This window comes from Calypte anna, chromosome Z (assembly GCF_003957555.1).
Source record: "Calypte anna isolate BGI_N300 chromosome Z, bCalAnn1_v1.p, whole genome shotgun sequence".
Classification (NCBI taxonomy): Eukaryota; Metazoa; Chordata; class Aves; order Apodiformes; family Trochilidae; genus Calypte; species Calypte anna.
Genome location: NC_044274.1, coordinates 55928312 through 55945857, shown reverse-complemented (window position 1 = coordinate 55945857; position 17546 = coordinate 55928312). Strand labels below are relative to the sequence as shown.

The 17546-nt window shown below is 36.7% G+C and overlaps 1 protein-coding gene across 1 annotated transcript in view; it reads right to left on the bottom strand.

Annotated features, from left to right (window-relative positions):
* Positions 1-17546, bottom strand: part of ZNF608 (zinc finger protein 608) — an 81150-nt gene that overhangs the window by 36884 nt on the left and 26720 nt on the right. The window contains exon 2 of the mRNA XM_008492547.2: positions 8085-8340. Coding sequence (XP_008490769.1) covers positions 8085-8340 — 256 coding nt within the window. The remainder of the gene's footprint in view (positions 1-8084; positions 8341-17546) is intronic.

Sequence of the window (17546 nt, the reverse complement as noted above, 5' to 3'; positions counted from 1 at the left end):
ACAAAGAGTTCCAAGCTAGTAAGTAGTTAGTACCTCATCAGTAATAACTGGAAAGAATTATGAATATGCCCTCAGGGTGACAAAGTGTAACTTTCCACTGTTCTGAAAACTCAAAAGCCAGCCATTGATCCTACACAGGCATGTTAGTCCCAATGTCAAAAGCAGCTTTTTGCTACATAGTCTAAAATGCAGGAAGAGAAGAAAAAATATTTTATTAAATTGATATTAATCTGCACCGGTTAAAACATACAGTCCACCGACTAAAAGACCTCCCATTTACAGAATTCTCATTGCAGAAGACTAGCAATATTTGGAAGTGCTGCAAAACTGGAAGATTACAGCTTTTCCTAACTAGTTAAACTTTGTATAAAATTAGAGTGACTGTGAGAACATCTCTAAATAAGCATTTTTATCCCTGAGCCACACCAGTTAAAGACCAGTGCTTCCATTCCTTATTCCAGTGGTATTTATTCAGTAAGAAAACACTTGCACGCACACATACTTTCTTCATTAGCAGACATCTCTCCCCCCTGCGATCTACAAATCCAAACACCACATGTTGCAAGTATTTTGCACAGGAATGATCTGACTTCTAAGCAATTTGCTGCTATTGAGATTCTGCTTTTGAGCAGTTAATGCTCAAAACTGTGGCTGCTCTTACAGAACTCCTCCAGTGTTCATAATCTCATTGCTTGAGCCAGCTCAGTTTCACATTCAAATAGCTCTAAGCAAACGTTTCCAATCTCAGTTATCCTCCTCCCTTTTCCTATGCACCCTCCCTGCCCTCATATGCTTGTTTGTAAAAGGGGTAATTTTCTATGTATGCACAAGCAGCACTGCTTGTCTTCCTCTGCAGCAGTCTGGCAATACACAACTTTTTAAGCACTGTCTGGAATGTGTTAAGACTTCATTCTCTGCTTTGGGTTATGCCAAGAGAGAAACACTCAGTCTTCTTACTAAACTGTAAAATGTGGTATTTGTCAGGTCCTTTTAAATAAGTTGGCCATTTCTACCCTGGCTAAATAAGTAACTTTGGATATTTTTGGTCACTAATTGCAACTGTACTGTGGCTATGCTCTGCTTAGCATTACATCTGTATCCTTAAGAGGGAAGCAACAAGGTAAGCACTAGGCAGTAAACAAATCATGCATTCCTCCATGCAACAGAGATGTATAGCATCTCTACACAAAGTTTTAGGACTAGTACCAGTTAAACCCTGTGGTGTGTATACATTTAAGGAAGAGTGCTGACACTTAAATACCAAATTTAACCTCATCTTTTCACAAGTTTCCTGAATGCTTTTCTTCCAGTGGCAGTGTGCGCTCCTCAAAAATCTTCTGAAGCAACGATTTTATAAGAAGTGGAAGGGGTGATGAGCTGCTTTGACTTCTTCACTGCATTAAGAAAGCCTGGAAATTAGCAGTCATTTCCCTTCGACTTCATTTTGTCCATTGTTTTTTGTTGGTTTTTTTAGAGTTTCACAAACCTATGATGCTTTAACACATAGACAACTTTTTTTTAAATTTCAACCTTAAAAAACTTTGAAGATTAAAACTGAAATTACTGTCTAAATGAATGACTAATTAAAGATGCCTGGAAAATGCAGTGCTGTGTAAAAGAATCAGAATTAAACTCAAGGAGGTCAAAATACCTCCCATCAGACATTCAGTGCTGCCAGTAGGGAATATCCATAACCTATTTTGCATTTCTCCTTCACTGAGAATTGTTATACTGACATGATTTATCTCCTATTTGCTGTGAACAAAGCCTGCAAATGTTTGGTTATTGTAGCTCAGCTCATTCATAGTTAACTCAAAGCCACATCAGCTCACCCAGGTACAACGTAAGAGCCAGTCAAAATCATTTATAACTATTCTAGGAGGCTTCTGTGGATACACAGGGGTCTGTCTCTAAAATTACTATTTGTTTCATTTATTTTAGATAGAAAAAGTATCGAATAGACTACAAGTTGTTGCTTAATTGGGAAATTGAAGGCTTTGTGTGACATTTTCTTATGTTCAATCAAGAGAACTGGAGTTGTTTAGTCTGGAGATGAGGCTAAAGAGGAGACATTGCCCCCTACAACTACCTGAAAAGAGATTGTAGCAAGGTGGGTGTTGGTGTCACAAGCTGCAAGGGGTAAGACAAGAGGAAATGTCCTCAAGTTGTGCCAGGGGAGTTTTAGATTGGATATTAGGAAAAATTTCTTCACATAAAGGGTTGTCAGGCATTGGGACAGGCTGTCCAGGGAAGTGGTGGTGTCACCACCCCTGTAAATATTTTAAATACCCTGGAGGCATTAAAAAGACATGTAGAAGTGGTGCTTAGGGAGATGGTTTTGGGGTGGACTTGGCAGTGCACTAAGGTAACAGTTGGACTTGATGCTATTCCAACCTACATTATTCTATGATTCAGTCAAAATCAGTTCCCTTTTTGATTCTCTCAGCACAAAAATTTTGTATTATAGCAGTAAAATTTGGGAACATTAAACTACTGCCACAGTGGCTTTGACCAGAGTCCATCTAGCCCACTCCTTGTCTCCAACACTGGTCAGCACTGTCTGTTTCAATCAAATACACAAGACACACTATGGAAGCCAGTTCCAGGACAGTATTAGTCCCTAAACAAGTGCATACACTGATAGATCAAGCAAACTGTTGAAATCAAAAAGGCCCCTCAGACCCAACAAACCTCAGTGTACCTACAGATAAATTCCTCTCAAAAGTCCAAAACCTGTAATGTTAAACTCTTAGAACATTTATTTGATAGTCTGTGTAGATCTCAAAGTGTTATCTCCCAAACTCCTTTTGTGAAGTAGATAGAGCTTCCATAAGCCAAAAACATTTTTATGCAGGGCTGTGGCTTCCCATTAGCAGATATTGTCCATTTCTCTGCTACAAGTTTCTACATAGCAAGTACTAGATATCAGTCCAAGTTCATTAGATAATACCATGAGATAGCTGAGGTTTGTAACAAATTGCCTACCTCCAGCTTCCTCAAATCCATTGATTTACTGATCCTGTTAACACAGACAGTAGGAAGAGCAAAAATTAAACATAGTATATTCAAATATAAACATGTATATAGGCTTTTTCTTAACAAATGACTTTTTTATCCTAGCTGAAATTCATATACGTCAGCAGATGATTCAACATGTCAGCAGAAAATTGTTGGATTTTAGGTGTTCTGCTCAAGTAGCTAGCCAAACCCAAAACTGCTTTTCTGTAACATGGGCACAGCAAAGCCTGATTTTTGAGTAGTTGATATCTTTATGCTTCTCTCCTATAAAAATGCTGTCTTTCAATAGGGAACTGAGTACAGTGGTCAACAATACCAAGCCACTGCTTCTATATTCAGCAAGTCAATGGTCTACCTTACACAGAAAAGACAGAACATAAATGCACCCAGTCTGAAAGCTTACCTGTTTTTTACAACTGTATCACTTGATTTAATAAAGGATATTACCTCTCTATAAATGTTGCCTGGGCTCAAACCAACAGTGTGATTTAATCGTGTTTATCTGAATTCCTATGAATTACTATAATGTTCTTTGATGTAACAGATTTTTTAATCTCTAATTTCTGCATTTGTTTACTTATGTATATGGCATAGCTTTCAACATTACAAGTTTCATTGTTTCATCATGCTTTTGCATTTGTGAAAGTAGGAAAATGTGGCTGTTAAACCACAGAAGTTGTGAAAGGGAATCAAAGGCAGACTACTTCTCATTCTTGTATTTCTATAAACACGTACACACCCTAAGTTACACATACATGTACAAACACATATATAACCAAAGACATTTAAAACAAACTGTTCTTTTTAAATAGTTTTTGAAAAAACTAACACCACATAATGAGACAGGGAGGAATTAATTTTTAGCTCTGTGCAATAGATATGTTTTCAAAACAGTATCTATGCATATTAGTTGCAAACATGTCAGGCTGGGAAACTCATACACAGCAAGTACCAGCATGCCTCTTTGTCATCTAAGTGTTCTCCTTTCTACTAAAAATTTCTGCAAAGTAGCATCAGATGCTAGATGCTAGGCTAAATTACAAATCCCCTGAAGGTGATCGCATCAGATTTCCAGGATTTCTATTTCTTATATTTGTCAAGTAGTCCTAAGTTATAAAAAAATCTACATGCTGACCTTGACAAGAGGACAGATTTAAAAACACAACTCATTTCCCCATTATCTGTTACAACAAGAAGTTGCACCCAAACTGCACAAAAAGGAGGAATGTCAGTGCAGGAATGCAAAGCACTCCAAACCTGCAAGTAGACAGCTTGTTTTGTCAGCAAGGTGATGGATGGCTGTATCCTACACAGTTTTCAGGCAAAGAAGAAGTCATCAGAATCAGTTACTTCAAGATTTAAAGACATACTCCACTACTAGGACATGACTCAGGACAACTGCATGTCAGAACTAAACAAAAAAAGCAAGCTTTAAGCAATTTAGAATGATGGTTGGTGGTTACCCTTTTTTCTGGATCATTTTTATTTCCTCCAGGCAGTAAGAAACAATTACTTCGCTCTTCAAAACTGTTTTCTCAAAAGATAATTACACAATTTAGAAAGTACCTGATTCTAGATAAACCTTATTTCTCAGTTTAGAAGTACAGACTTTTAGCAGCTGTTTCCCAGAGTATCAAAAAGAGCCAATCAACCAACCCCCCAAAAAATACACTCCAATAACACTACACCAAGCTGCTACTACTACTGAATGATAGTTTCTGGTGTCACATATCTGCATCAGATGCCAACTTTCAGGTTGACTTGCCCATAACCATTTCTCATTCCACTACTAAAAAGCAGCCTCAACTAGTTCCTTCAATATTATTTTCTCCAGGCATTAGCAGCACTTTGTATACATTACCAAGTCATATCCAAACGAGGTCATTATGCAGATGAAAATGCCTACAGCATACATACATAGCAAATAACCACTACATAGTTTTGCAGTGCAACTGAGAAATGCCCATGTGATAATCAGCAGTCTCAGTCAATTATCTGAGTAACCAGCTATGTTTAGTTAAAAAGTCCAATAATAAAATGTGACAGATTTCAGATGCCAGCTTCCCTCTAAATGTCTTAAGATTGAAACCCTCTGGAAAAAGGGTCTAATTTATTAAATCTGCTGATCAACTCAACTGAACAGATTGGCATGGAATAAATGAGCAGAGCTATAGTAATAAAGCTTTCTTTGATCTGCCACAGTTTTGTCCAGTGCTGCTTTTCTCCCCTCCTTTGAAGTTATTATCTTAAAAATATGGCTAATAAAACCAAACATCATTCTTTTTATGACCTTGAAGAGTAAATACAACAGAATGTGACAACTTGTTTAACATTCCTAAAAGACTGGCTATTTCAGATATTGAAAACCTTCAAAACATGAATTCTCACATATACACCTTCTCTTCTGAAATGCATATATTATGTTTCATAATGAGTTATACATAAACTATCCAATTTCCTTATTCTTTACTCACTCTACTGTTCTTATTTAAATAACTGCTATCAGCACATCCTTTCTGTACTTGCATTCCCACAGCTAGTTGATGTAGCATATAAAGGCTGCCTGGCAACAGATGTGGTTCATAGTTCCCATATGCCATAGAGAATGCAGACATCCTACAAGCCTAATCTGAGGACCTAACAGCTCATCTAGAGTGGCTAAATCAAATGCCATATAATTCAAACATTTCAAAATATAAGTCAAAGTCAATTTTTCATACCTTAGCTTCTTAGAATTGACTTACGTTAAAAGGCTACTGCATAGGTAGACAGCTAGATAGATGTCAGTTTGAATGTGTGTTTTTATTAGGTTTTGGAAAGCAGCATAGGGAGTGCATATGAAAGAAACATGGGCATCACAAAGGCAATTCATATTTCAGTTGGTCATTATGAATATCAAGATGGTTTTAGATGCCACCAATTACAAAAAATTCAGTGAAAGTACTCCAGATTTACAGTGATTTAATAAATGTCATGTTCTGGCCTAATTAAAGTAAAAAGCACAAGTGCACAAAATTAGTACCTTATAATCTTCCTTCTGTTAAAGATATATAGAAAACCCATCTGCACCCTGTTTTATCAAATTTGGCAGAAATGGCTTAATGCAAGCTGCTACATAGCTGCTTTCACAAACATGTCAGGAAATTTGAAAACAGCTAAATGTATATATATATGTGTGCCCCAAATGTCAAAACTAAATTAAAACGCAAAAATTATGATTAGGAACTGTTTTTTTCATCATACAGTGTTGATTGTGAACACTGGTAGAAACAGAATAAAATTTATGTAAAACACAAAGATCACAGTACAAAGCATACAACATGAAATAATGTAAGTTATCTTCAGTCTCTTCATCTACACCTTAGCTAGAGTATTTCAGAATCACATTTATCTATTACTGTAGTCACTCATAGGCATAGTGTTACCAAACAGTATTTGTAAAGCTGTGAAAACAGGCACATTCAAAACCTCTTCAACTCAAACATGGCAGTTTTGAATGCCTGATTAGTTTCAGAAAATTGTTTTTAGACTAACTGAGGAATGGTTATGGGAGTTAATTACTGTTAGCTAACAAGAATTTTTAAACCAATAAAGTGCTGCAAAACTGGTACACGGAATGTCGCCCCAACCAGAATGCATTTTTTTTTAATACTTCATTTCTGGTGCCAAAACTTTAACAAGGCAGGCTTCTTTAATTCAGTGCAGGTCACAAGTTTAGTTTATTCAGCAAGAATAACACTATTAACAGCTACTGCTCTTTCATGTCAACACAGTTAACGCCCACACATTCCAGCTCTGGTTACTACAGGCCAGTTAAGGAAGATCGGAGCCGCTAAAGTCATCTCTGCTGGGATATTTTAAAACATAATTTATACTGTGCTTTAAAAACAATCTAAAAGGATCAATCTAACTTATGAATTTGTTGTAGACATATACAGAGAAAAAGATGGATGGATGAAAGCATATAAAAGCAAGTAAATCTGACTCTCTATTGATTTTTGAGAGGACAGTGTAGAGCACTTTGGTAAGGTCTTATATATCATAGCAAAGGACCATTATGGGTATGAAGGATGTTGGGATTTATCATGAAGCAATGCACTGCTGCATTCTTTCATTATATCCTTTTGTAAATAATCTTGTTTTCACTGCTGAGGGAGGTAGATCACTAAAAATTAAATAATCCTCAAAGCAAGTGTAAGAACAATCACAGGAAGACCCTCAAGCAACTGTAACTGGAGAGATCCGCTATCACTAAACCAAAAATTGCAGCATTTTAGTGCATACACATAGTAACTTTAGTATTAACAGGAGAAAGCTTGGATTTTAATAATGAACTTTTGAAAACCAAAATGAAAAAAAATCTTCAGATCAGAGAGGGATCTCCTTCTCCTTACTTTGTTCCAAATCATAGCAAATCCACATTTAATATTCCCCAAAGCTGGGGGGATTCTACTCGGCTAAATGCCTTCAAAGGTTATTAAAGAAATCACTCGGGTTTAGATAGCACTTGTGGCATGCTTCTCTTTGAGAAAGAAGGCTTTCCTCTTAAAGCATGTTTCAAATAACCAAAATGCAAACAATAATCACATGAAATTGAATTTCTGTAGTCTCTTGGGGCTTCTATTGTTACATAATTGTGGCAGGTTTGATCATAGTGTCTGAATTCCAAAATACTCAACTTCTTAAGTTTTCATATAAACAATTCATATGTCCACTACAATCATATATAACCCCCTTGTTATGTACATTTAAATAGTACATTTTTGCTATCCTACTAGCTATTTCTTTATGTGTTTTTCTCCATATAGCAGTAGGAACAATTCTGTTGTTAACTGGGGTTACATAGCAGGTAACATGGAAAATACATCTGCTTAGATAATAAAAAAACTGCCATTTGTTTTTAAAAGACAAAAATCACTAGCTGAGCTATACAGCTGTAACTGCCATCGTATATAATGGGGTCCCAACAGACTAGCAAGTCATTAGTTCACACCCAGGCAGATACAGCAAACTCTCCTCCTGTTAACATATCTCAAAGACAAACCTATTGGAAAAAAATAATTTACCTTCTTCGGTTTCATGCCACACAATTCCTTCCAAGTTCACGCTGGTCCCAGGCTCACAGGGTCCAAGGCATTCGGGTTCTGTTACTACTCCAACCTCGCAAGTATTTACACCCACTGAACGAGTCCGTACCAAAAGCTGCTCGACTGGTGCTGCAATATTGGATGAAGATGGGGAAAAGTAGGAAGGCAGAATCTGAGGTGTGATACTGCTGGAAATCGGAGGTGGAGGTGCAGGCACTGTAAACAGGGGATCAACCTGTAAACAACAGACAAACTTACTATAATAGTGCTGTGAGATTGAAAAAAAAAAAAAAAAATATATATATATATATATAAATTAAAAAAGAAAGAATAAAAGGAGCAGTTTGCTGATCTGAGAGTGCATTTGTGTATGCAGGGATTTGATTTATCATGGGTAATTCCAATCTTATGAGTTTGATTTTTTTGACATCAGCCCAAATGCTGCACATGAAAAATTAAGCACAAAAATACCTATCATGCCAAACAAGGCAAATTGCTAAGTTTCTACAACACTATTCCCTGTGGTCACAGATTGCTCACATGAAATAATAATAAATTTTGAAAACAAGGGTTAAGGCCATTTTTTCTTTAGTGCTGACAGAGACTGATTTGTGGATGCAAATTAATTTTGCAAACTGAGAAAATTATATTCTATTTAAAGAAAAACATCTATAAAGATAGTACAGAGATATAAATATAAATGCCACTTTTTCACATACATCATAGAAAAATTAGCACTTGGAACAATTCTAATGTCCATACGGCATCAAATATGATCTCGTCATCCAATAATTTAAAATACATTAAGAACATCCACCTAACAGTTTACAGACAACATTCACATCTTTCCACTTCAAGTAACAGGAGAGTATTTTTACTAGAATATATCTAGACCATCTTATTTCTCATGGTTTCCAATATGAGTATTTGGAATAAATCAACTTGCCAGACAACCAGTCAGTACACAGACAATTCACACAGAGACAGTATCTACAAATGAACTTTTACATGTGACTTCAAATATACCCACGAGCAGATTTTCTGTATACAGATTAGGCCTGAGGGTTGTAAGAATTTTAGTGGCCATAAGTATGTCACATAGATGATACCTAAGTGAGGATATGAGTGTGCCCACTCAAAGAGCTAAACCACCTAAAATTCATGTTTATTTGGCCCGCTGCACCATGTATATGACACCAAGAAATAATTCTTCAATTCAATGGTTTTTAAAAAAGGACTACTTTTGAAGAGCTGATCAAACATCTTTATGATGTTTTTAATTTTGGATCCTGTAAGAACACTCAACAGAAAAAACATGATCTACTGTACATTGCCATTTAGGCTTCATTCAAATGTATCTTATGTAGATCAAAGTTAATTTTTCTTTCCTTTGAAGGCAAGTTGGCAAATGGGTATACAAATACAAGAAAGGATGGAGGAGTATTATCCTTGTATTATGTGTCCTTTGCTTCTCGTATCATCAAAGTTGGACACTTTTCATAACAATAAAATAGAAATCTAAAAATAATAAAAAAAACTCTTTTAAAATTGTAAGAAGTGGCTTTTGTAACAATTTTGCTTTGAGCATCATTCATACATACATACATGAGAGCATTTTAAATCATGCATGCAAGCCTTATGTGTCACAAATATTAAATAAAAATGTTTTGTATCATCTTTGTATGAGCAGCTCAGATTCTCATCTCAATTACATTAGAACTAGAGAGGAGAGCCTATCATGACATTTTTCTCCAACCTCTCTCTTTTTGGGGGAAAGTTCTTTTTATTTATGACTACATTAACTTTCAGCCTTCAGATCAGAGATAAAGAAATGGGAGCTTTTTATTTAAAAAAAAACAAAACAAACAAGGCAAAATGAAGCAAACAGGAGTATAAACCTGTTTATACAGGGAAAATTCTACTGAATAAACTGCAGAGTTAAAACATGGGAAAGAATGCTTTGCAGAGCAGACTTACACACAGCACATCAAGTATCAACAGATCCCCGACAGCAGCTGTTACTTACATTACTTTCTATATCTAATAGTCTAATATGAAGCATAACATAAAGCCATAGACATGTATGCCTAGTATGGGGTGACACTGATTCTATGCTACAGAGATTCTGGCTGTCTGATGCCAAGTGGAGGCAGAGTTGGATGGCACAGAGTTCTACTCCCTGGCGCTGGCTACATAATGAGGCTCTGTCAATGAAATGGGGTCAGTGTGTACCCCAGGCATAATTTAGAGGGGTTCCTAATGTTCTTGATGGTTCAAGACAGAAGAGAGCCAGGACCAATAACTAGCAGGTAAATGGAGCCCAGCGCTTAAGAAAAAACTAAGCCACATCTCTCTATAAAAGCAAGAAATGTTGATGAATGACCTGGTTGATAGTTTACATGGTTTTCTGTAAAGCTATGCAAAACCTCCTGCTATCTTCATTCAACAACATTCTTCGACAAAACACACTTACCACAAAGCCAGAGAAAGCACATAGTGTTTGCTGTTATCATTTTAAACTAGACAATGTTTTGAATTAATGTAGACTAAATTCGTATATGTGTCTTCTATTTTCCAAGCATTACAAACAGTGAGGGCAGAGTTAAAGAAAGCACAGATCTGGCAGTGTAACCAGGAAGGTCTCTGTAACAAATATTTGTACTCAGTTCTGGTTTATTTAGACCTGATAATAAAGAAACAGACAACACAAGGCCAAAAAGTGGCTACTGTAATACAAGGGGCTGTTGCCCTGTGAATTATAACACTAAGTCTTTGGTAAAGAATGAAGTGGACATTTTCTGTCCCTGGGGTTTCATGTTAATATGACCTTACTCACAAGAAAAAATATGCTGAGCTTAAATATTGCTCCAGTTTGCTGTGTTCTAAAATTATCCCATCTTGTCTGATAATCATAAGGTCAGCACAGTGAAGTGGTGGTTCTCAGCAATCATTGTGGTGCCAGAATTGTTTTCATTAATTCTCCAAAGGGCAGCGATGAAAGCTATTACAGGCAAAGAGAGAGGCAGGAAGGCTGCCATCTCCAGTGGAAAAAAGGCACATAAGACTAACATCTGGTGGTGGCAGTCTGTCAGACTGAGGAAAGTTAATGTCAAGAACAGATGCTCTGCAGTTTCTCACTGTTATTTTTGCATGATTATTCCCAGGTGTTGGTGTATACTGAGCAGTAGCCTTGCTGTTTATCACACAAGAGATTCCAATATGAGAATGAAAATCTAATCTGAGGAAGGTTATTTACATAAATGCCCTCTTTGTATACATAATCAAAGGACTCCAAAAAAGAGAGAAACATTCAAGCAATGTTTTCTTCATTCACCTAAATCCAAGAGCCTTTGAGAGCTGATTAGTGACAAAGTCTACAAAACTGGAGTGTTACTTATTGCAGTTTTCCACTGCCAAGTGACTGTATCAGAGTGCTAGGCTCTTCTTAGTAGGAGTCTCACAGAACATTAAGAATGTCTGCCAAGCAATGTAGAGTCAGTGCTCCATGGAGTGTTCCTCTATCTGAACATGCCAAAAAAAAAAAAAAAAAAAAAAAATTTTGGTGGCTGTACAACATCAATCAGTATGAGGAGAAAGGTATGGGAGATAGGAAATACCCTACTAGAAATAGGCATGATTTTCTAATAAGCAGGGTTCTCCTTCTGTTACTCAGTCACTTCACATGCTGGAATTAAGGTCTGCTTATCAAAACTCATCTCCCTGATGTAGCATAAGCATCTAAAATTGTATCTGAAAATTACCATTTGGTGTCCTTTTTGCACAATTTCCTCATAACCAGGACAGATTCCAGTGGGTAATGCTGAGCTCAAAGAATAACATACACAGATTCAAGGGGACTTCCCAGATCTGAGAATGGACAACATCAGGCTATTGCAGTCAGCCATATCGTATTCATATTTCCGCAGGAATGGGAGAATTTTAAGTCTTTATGGGACAAAGTCTTTCATGTGCTCCCATGGAAAATTCACCTGTATGAAAGAAGAGCAAGATACCAGGAACACCTGTGGCCCTGCTTGAGATGGTACTGATCTGATAAGTGGGTAAGATCTGATAAGTGGGTAAGACTAACCCACTGTAAGTGGGTTTAGACTAATATTCAACATAAAATCACTTTTCAGAGATTTAAATGCGTAACTTCTTATAATATTACCAAGTGAAAGTATTCTGCTATCAATGTATTTCATTCATTTCAACTTAAAAAATTTTCACAGGGTGTGTATCTTAAGTGTGAAATGTTTCTGTCATAAATCACAAAATGCAAACTAGAAAATAGCTGCCATGCAGCGAGGCCACCAATGTGACACATCCAAGTGTGCTGTTGCAGGTGTTAACTAGGAATGTATGCACAGTTCAACCACATTAGTTAAGGTACATCTTTGAAGATATATCTCAAAGATTACATTGTCTACAGACCTAAGAGCAAATGAGGTCACACTGTACAGCAGTGTCACCCATGAGGTGATTTTGAAATGTACACACTAAAAAGCCATTTAATCCATCTACCAATATACAACTGTTTTTCTCCAGAGAAGCAGGTTTACAGCTCAGGATAAGCCCTTTCAGGAAAGCATTGCTTCTTAAATAGAAAAAAATAAATCTACTTTGAGCATTCCCAGTGGTAATGTCTGCACTGGTACAAAGAATGTGGAAAAAAGATCCAAATGCTATTATAGATTATACCTAAAAAAAAAATTCTGACCCTTTACAAAACGAAGACTTCCTTTAAAAAGACACCAACATAAAGACAGAAAGGGGAATGTCCAACCTTAAAATGACGTTGCCAAGTTCTTTTGAGTTATGATTTAATACTTCATAGAAACACTATGTCTGAAATTAAAAACAGGGATTCCGCCCTATATGGAAGTTTTCATAGAATTATAGAATCACTGAATGGCAAGGGTTGGAACTGACCTATAGACATCAGCTAGTCCAAAGCCCCTGCAAAAGCAGAATCACCTAGAGTAGATGATGTGGGAACGCATCCAGACAGGTTCTGAATGTCTTCAGAGACCAAGTCCCCGCAGCCTCTCTGGGCAGCCTTGTTCCAGTGCTCTGTTGCTCTCAGAATAAATAATTTTTTCCTTAAGTTTTGGGTGAACTGGTGTTCAAGTTTTTTACTCTTGCTTCTTCTCTGCTCACTGGACACGACAGAGAAGAGGCTGGTCCCATCCTCCTGATATCGACCGTTTAGATATTTATAAGGATTGATGAGATTCCCCCCTCAGTCTCCTCTTTTCCAGGCTAAAAAGATTCAGTTCTCTCAGCCTTCTTTCATATGGTAGATGCTCCAGTCCCCTAATTATCCTAGCAGCTCTGCACTGGACTTCCTTTAGTACTTCCTTGTCCTTCATGAACTGGACAGCCCAGAATGGAATGCAGTATTCCAGATGTGGCAAAGCAAAGGGAGGCAATAACTTGACTCACTGGCCACAGTCTTCCGAATGCACCCCAGAATGCCTTCTTGGCCACCAGGTCAGATGGCTGGCTCATGGTGAGCCTCTTTTCCATCAGGACTCCCAGGTCTTTTTCCCCAGAGCTGCTCTCCAGCAGGTCTGCCCATAACCCATACTGATACATGGGGCTATTCTTCCCCATATATGGTGCTTGTTGAATTTCATTACACTTCTCCCCACCAAACTCTCCCTTGTTCAGGTCACACTGAATGGCAGCATGGCCTTCCAGTGTGTCAGCTATTACTCCCAGTTTTGTGACATAAAAGTTTTACTTTCTCCAAATTGCTTTGTGGAAGGGAGATTACATTCTTCTATATAACATATGCTTGCCCCTACCTTAGTTTCTAAAGCAACAGTGACCCAAGAAGACCTCATGCTAGTCTCATTCACACCATCATAAATCAGAAGTAATTCTAATTAAATCAGTGAAGCAACTTCGAAAGAAAACAGGTGTGGGAGAATGCATCATGGGAAAACTGTGTGTCTGGGAGTGTGTCAGCATTTCTACTCATCTCTGATTCTGAACCTCCTTGTGCTACAAACCTTGACCCACAAGAACTTACACATTTAAAACCTAAACATATTTCTTCATATTCTGCCATGTAAGATAAATTACCCTTATGAAGAATTTCCATTTAATAGGAAAAATCTCAATTTAATTTCAATTCAGTACTTCTTGCATCTAAATTCACATGAGGCTGCTCAGAAGCATTTTGACACCTAATGGTTTGTTTTCTTAAATGAAGTAGTATTAATTTTGAGATGAGAAGGATTTAATTATACCTTTGAAAAGGCAGTCATTACCTAAAGGTATTTTATTTATTAAAATCCATGTTTATTATCTAATAAAGGCAATTTTGGCAAACAAATGTTCTGTATCAAATTGCTGGAAGAAAAGGTCAGTGCCATGAAGGATATGCTAGAAAATAAGAAATACTCCAAGACATGGATGTAGGAAAGAATTTTGACAGGACAGGCTATCTAGTCCAAACCCCACATATATAGGAAAAAAACCAAACCCACAGATACAGGAAAAAAAAACCAAACCACAGATACAGGAAAGTCAAAGGTACTAAGGAAGTTATTTATTTTGATCAACTACTTAATTCAGAGTCACAAGACCTTGAACATAAAAGGACAAAAGAGATTCAAAATGCCTAAATTTCATCCAAATTTTTAACTTAAGAATCTATGCTCAAGAATTCTAATTTAAAAATACACCTATGCTTTACAAATATTGTAGTATTGACAATAAACCTGACATGTAATTGTTTTTAAATGAATAACACTAGTAGAAACTACTTGAAGTTTCCAAATATTTCCTACTCTTCACATAAACTTACCCACTCCAATTAATTGAGCTGTTGGAGAGAATGAAAAAAAAAAAGGAAAGGAAGAAGACATACTAGCAGAAAGTGATAGGTTTTTTCCCCAGTAAAACAGTGAAACACACGTAGAATAACTGCAATATTCTGAATATTTGTTATTGAGGAAAAAAAATCACTTAAAATTCCTACTGTGCTACTAATCTTTTACTACAAGAGACAACAAAAAAATTCACCCTTGTATTCAAGATCATCTGTGGCACTCCCATCAGCTACTGAACCAGCACACACAGTTGCAAACTCACAGTTCTTTGTCAGTTACATATTTTTTCTATATGAAGACTCGCAGGCCTTGTCAGACATTATGTGACATCTACAGCACCTCTATGGAAACAATAATGTTAATAATTTTTAGGACAGCATTAGTATACAATGAAGAACATGGTGAAAATACAAAGTTGGCAAAGTAAATTCCTTGTCCTGTCCTGTGTCTTCTATTCTAGATCAGATGCTTGGGATTTCCCAAAGCCATTCACCCATTTTACTGTGGGAAAGATTAGCATTTGACAGCTGCCAGAAATATCCTTCTGCCAAGGGCTGCATCTGTGAAAAGCTGTATGTCAACTCTAATTTTTGGCAGAGTTCTGGGAGGATGCCCAGATTACCACCTGTAAATTTCCAGTAAGGACATTTCTCCTCTTTCAGCCCAAGAAAATCGTATTCATTGAGGTAATTTTGTCCACAGGTCCATAGAACATTTTTCTCTATTGAAACTTAATTTCTCCTGGTCAGCTTTTCCATCTGCACTTTAAGCTTTAATAGAGAATAAACAAGGACTGAAATTTATTCAAGGTATCTATCCAATCTAGAGAGATACACTGTATTCTGCAGTCAAGCAAGTGAATTTTTCTGAAGAGTCTAGAAAGGAATTTCTGTCAACTGGTCAGATTTAGACAGAACATGCATAAAATGCTCCCCAGTGTCACTGGTGTCACACGACTGAATATAGTAAAAATTAAGGCATTATATTCGTGTGATGGTAAGGGTTAGGTACTGTGTTATCAAGATCTGTGATTTTAAGATGACAGTCATCTCTTTTTCTTCCCACATTTCTGCTACGCTCAACCTTACAGGATTCTGAGACTGAAATAAGGCAAGTTATTTGTTCATGGAAAACCCACAGCATTTCTGTTAAATGGTTTCCTGAAGTTACCAATGCTTATTTGTAACAGTGGTTAAACTCTGACCCATGAGACCCATGAAGCTACATAGCTTCCTCTATGACATATCAAGACATCAAGACATCAGCAAGATTTTCCTGCTCCTAACTGTATATAGGAAATAATGGATAATTTCATTGCACCATGAAAAAATGCATTTAACTGTTACATTTCAAGTTTTCTTTCTCAATGTCCAACCAAATTCTGCCACAAAGCTATAACCCTGCAGCAGAAGTCCTCCATTACCAAAAAATGTTTTCAGTTAGTCAATGATGTGACAGCTGTCTGGTGGAATAGCTGCCTTATCACCCTGCAGGGACAGAGAGAATCAATATAACTTTGTGAGTTTTTCTAGGAATCCACAACATATATGCTAGTGGCAAACAAAACTCAGAAGAAGAAAGGATTATTTGCACCTCTTCAGCTTTCTGTGTATTAATGGCCTATCCAGTAGGATTTGTTGCCTTTTACCCATTTGCCAGCTATTCTACCTTGTAAGTGCAAATTTGTGTACATTATGATTCAGGCTTTGCTTCCTCAGCTCAATAGTTTTTTCTTGAGAACAATCAACTAGACTATTAATTTATCTTCAAAATTCTTGCCAGCACCAGAATCCTCAGAAACAGAACTGAGCTCCCTTGATGGTCTATATGTAGAAAAACTTTTAGTTGCCTAACTAGATTCTTATGGATTAGCATGTTCTAAAAATTCATCATTTGACTTCATGGCCCTATATTTATCAGTGTCTACAGATACCTACATTTTTTATTTATCCAACCCTTAGGCCTCTTAGGCAAGACAGGTGGATCTTTGGTTGATTCTTTTATTATGGTCATAGGTCTCCTACTTGGGCTTTTCAGAAGGGTGTGGGATCCCGTATTAGTTTTTCTTTGTATTTCTTAGACCAACTTAATAACATTAGCTACAAATTGTATGATACTGTGTCCAAATTTTGTATCAAGAACAAGACAGTATTACTACTTTTAACAATGGGACATACACATTCATTAGAAAGTCACTAAAGGTAACACTTCTAAAATGACCTTTCAGCTTTGCTTTTCACTGGATAGTTCAACTGAAAAAACAGTTGAAGCATTATTATATGGTCATCCCTGCAAGTTCCTGTTGTTGAGGGAATAAGTTATTAATAAAAACAAAATTTTTATTCTCAAGCACAGTTTGAGGTATTTACAGCAACTGGTATCTACAGTAGTTCCACTGAAGCACAAATATGGGCAGAATTTGGACTGTAATGTTTTTGTTTTACCAGAGAGAAAAATAATTAGCATTTCAAATAACTTCTTAAGAGCTCTAAAAAAATTCTAAAACCAATACATGTACAGTGAAGATTTTTTAAGAGGAAACTAATCCTTGTGAGGAAGAAACCACTAGTACCTATTCCTTCCAGTTCTTTTTTCCTTC